Source organism: Emiliania huxleyi (assembly GCF_000372725.1).
Source record: "Emiliania huxleyi CCMP1516 unplaced genomic scaffold EMIHUscaffold_96, whole genome shotgun sequence".
NCBI lineage: Eukaryota > Haptophyta > Isochrysidales > Noelaerhabdaceae > Emiliania > Emiliania huxleyi.
In genome coordinates, this window is record NW_005194878.1 from 164,019 (window position 1) to 167,113 (window position 3,095).

At 67.0% G+C, this 3,095-nt stretch overlaps 2 protein-coding genes across 2 annotated transcripts in view; both read right to left on the bottom strand.

Moving 5' to 3' along the window:
• EMIHUDRAFT_221328 (hypothetical protein) overlaps positions 1 to 373 on the bottom strand; it is a gene marked incomplete at both ends in the record, with an annotated part of 2,581 nt that extends 2,208 nt beyond the window's left edge. Inside the window, 2 exons of the mRNA XM_005756595.1 lie at positions 137 to 228; positions 353 to 373. Coding sequence (XP_005756652.1) covers positions 137 to 228; positions 353 to 373 — 113 coding nt within the window. The remainder of the gene's footprint in view (positions 1 to 136; positions 229 to 352) is intronic.
• A 47-nt stretch (positions 374 to 420) lies between these two features.
• Positions 421 to 3,095, bottom strand: part of EMIHUDRAFT_107836 (hypothetical protein) — a gene marked incomplete at both ends in the record, with an annotated part of 3,264 nt that continues 589 nt past the window's right edge. The window contains one exon of the mRNA XM_005756596.1: positions 421 to 3,035. Coding sequence (XP_005756653.1) covers positions 421 to 3,035 — 2,615 coding nt within the window. The remainder of the gene's footprint in view (positions 3,036 to 3,095) is intronic.

The following is a 3,095-nucleotide window of genomic DNA, read 5'->3' on the forward strand; positions in this document are numbered from 1 at the left end:
ATGGCGTTCGGTCTGCAGCATGTCGCCCGCAGCGACAGCGGCGCGGCGCCCCAACACGAGCGGTGTGACCACCAGAGCCTACAGGCGCGGGATCGGCGATCAGCGCGCCGCGCGGAGGGCACGCTGGCGGCTGCACTGCGGCGCCTTGCTGATCTCCAGCAGCCCGACCAGGAGAAGCAGGAGCGTTTTGAGGCCCGTCATGGGCGAAGGCTGCGAGAGAAGCTCGAGCTAGCTCCAGGCGAGAAAAAGAATTTAACAACGAAGGCGCTCTCAAAAAGAATTCACTCGACGTGTCCAGTGGAGCCTAATCGAGCCTGACCTGACACTCTTCTTCACCTTCCTACCTACCTACCTCGTTTGTGTCTTTGGACATGCTCTATGCTCTCCTCTTTATCTTTCGATCTCGTAACATCTCGACCGCTATGTGGGTGTGCCACGGCGCTGCCACACCACGCCCACCACCTCCAGCCGTTCCACCTCCCCGTCGCTCATCGCGCTGGTCTTCCTGCCCTTGCGCTCCGCCTCGCTCCACCCTCGCGCCTGGTAGCGCTTCCGTTGGGTCGACAGCCAAGATCCAAGCTTCTCGCCGTCCTCCACATGCCCGCTTGGCACGTTGGCGTGCCCCTCTCGCTCCCGGAACGCCTGCAGCAGCCCAAACATGCGCTCCCACTGCTCCGCCAGCACATCCCACACCACGCCCAACGCCTCTAGCCGCTCCACCTCCTCGTCACTCAATGCGCTGGCATACCTGCGTTTACGCTCCGCCTCGCTCAGCCCTCGCGCCTGGTAGCGCTTCCGCTGCGTCCCCAGCCAGACACCAAGCTTCTCGCCGTCCTCCACGTGCCGGTACGGCACATTGGCGTGCCCCTCTCGCTCCCGAAAGGCCTGCAGCAGCCCAAACATGCGCTCCCACTGCTCCGCCAGCACATCCCACGCCACTCCCAACGCCTCTAGCCGCTCCACCACCTCGTCGCTCATCGCGCTGGCCTTCTTGCATTTACGCTCCGCCTCGCTCCACCCTCGCGCCTGGTAGCGCTTCCGCTGGTTCGACAGGCAGACACCAAGCTTCTCGCCGTCCTCCACGTGCCGGTACGGCACATTGGTGTGCCCTTCTCGCTCCCGGAACGCCTGCAGCAGCCCAAACATGCGCTCCAACTGCTCCGCCCGAGCATCCCACACCACGCCCACCGCCTCCAACCGCTCCACCGCCCCGTCGCTCATCGCACTGACCGACAACCGTTTGCACTCTGCCTCGCTCAGCCCTCGCGCCTTGTAGCGCTTCCGCTGGTCCGACAGCCAGACACCTAGCTTCTCGCCATCCTCCACGTGCTTTGCTGGCACATTGGTGTGCCCCTCACGCTGCTTGAACGCCTGCAGCAGCGCAAACATGCGCTCCCACTGCTCCGCCAGCGGGTCCCACGCCACGCCCAACGCCTCCATCCGCTCCACCTCCTCGTCGCTCATCGCGCTGGCCTTCCCGCGTTTGCGCTCCGCCTCGCTCCACCCTCGCGCCTTGTAGCGCTTCCGCTGCGTCTGCAGCCATGAACCAAGCTTCTCGCCGTCCTCCACGTACCTGTCCGGCACGTTGGCGTGTGCCTCTCGCTCCCGGAAGGCTTGCAGCAGCCCAAACATGCGCTCCCACTGCTCCGCCCGAGCATCCCACACCACGCCCACCGCCTCCAGCCGTTGAGCGCGCATTCCCGGCAGCAGCCCTTGTTTGTGAAGCTTGCGCTGGCGGCTGAGCCATCCGCCAAGCTGCTCGCCATCCTCCACGTGCTTCCGCGGCACATTGGCGTGCCCCTCTTGCTCCCGGAAGGCCTGCAGCAGCCCAAACATTCGCTCCCAGCGGTCGATGAGCTCCCGCGCCACCGTCGCAACCGTCCGCTCCGCCGCGCGCTGCACGTCGCCGCGATCTGGCAGCAGCAGCACGCTGCGCAGCGCCTCTGGCCATTCCGAGTAGTCGAGCGGCCCCCCTGCGCGCGCCTCGCCGCTGACGAGCGCAGCGAGGGCTTCGCGGAACTCCGCGTCCTGCTCGGCATACGCCCTCAAAACCGCCGTCGCCCTGCCATGTGCCCCGCCATCGGCCGCCTCCTCGCTGACCGGCACGAGAATGTAGCCGAACGCTTTTCCCGGCGCGACGCGCGACGCGCGGCCCATGCACTGGAGGATGTCGACGTGGCTCTGCTTCGCGTCGGCAAACACGACGAGGTCGACCGACGGCAAGTCGACGCCCTCCGCAAGCACGCGGCAGTTGGTCACGAGCTGAGTCGGTGCCGCGGCTTCGCCCGCCCGCCGCAGCGGCGCCAGCCGCCGCTCTCGCGCGTCCGACAGCATCGACCCGTTGACGCGGCCGACGGCAAACTCGTCCGACTCTAGGACCGACGTCGCGACTAGCTCGAGCCTTGCAGCGCGGGCGTTGGAGGAGGAGAAGGCAAAGGCGGTGCGGACGCCGTAGCTCCTGCGGCAGTCGAGCATGGCGAGGCAGAGCGCGACCAAGTCCGAGTCGTCCGTGTCAGAGTCGGACACGCGACCGGCCGCCCACGCTGCATACCTGTCGGCGACGTCCAGAAAGACGAGCTTGAGCGGCGACACTACCCCGAGTCGTACCGCCTCGCCGTAGCTTAGCCGGTAAACTTGCCGCCCAAAAAGGCTCTCGTCGTCCATCGATCCGGCCGGGATGAGGGCTCCGTCTGCGTCGCGCTTCTCGCCGATGAGCTTGGGCGTGGCGGTGAGGAAGAGGCGGCGGCGGGCGGGAAGAAACTCGTCAAAGAGCGGCCTCGCAAACCGCTTGCTCGTCCGTCCCGTGCAGCGGTGCGCCTCGTCACACACCAGCAGGTCGGCCGCAGCTCCAACCTCCCGCAACGCCGCGCCCACGCGATCCGCAGAGTGGTAGGTGCAGAAGATGACGCGCGGCGCGCCCTCAGTCTCTCGGAGGAAGGTCGCAATAGCGTCAGTATCCGTCGAGCGCGGCAGCACCGCCCGTGGCACCGACGTTGACGAGCAGACTGCCAGCGACCGCAAGCCGTCGAGCGGGCCTGGAGCCGACCGCCAGCGCTCCCAGTCGCGATGCGACTGCGAAACGAGGTCGCGCGCTG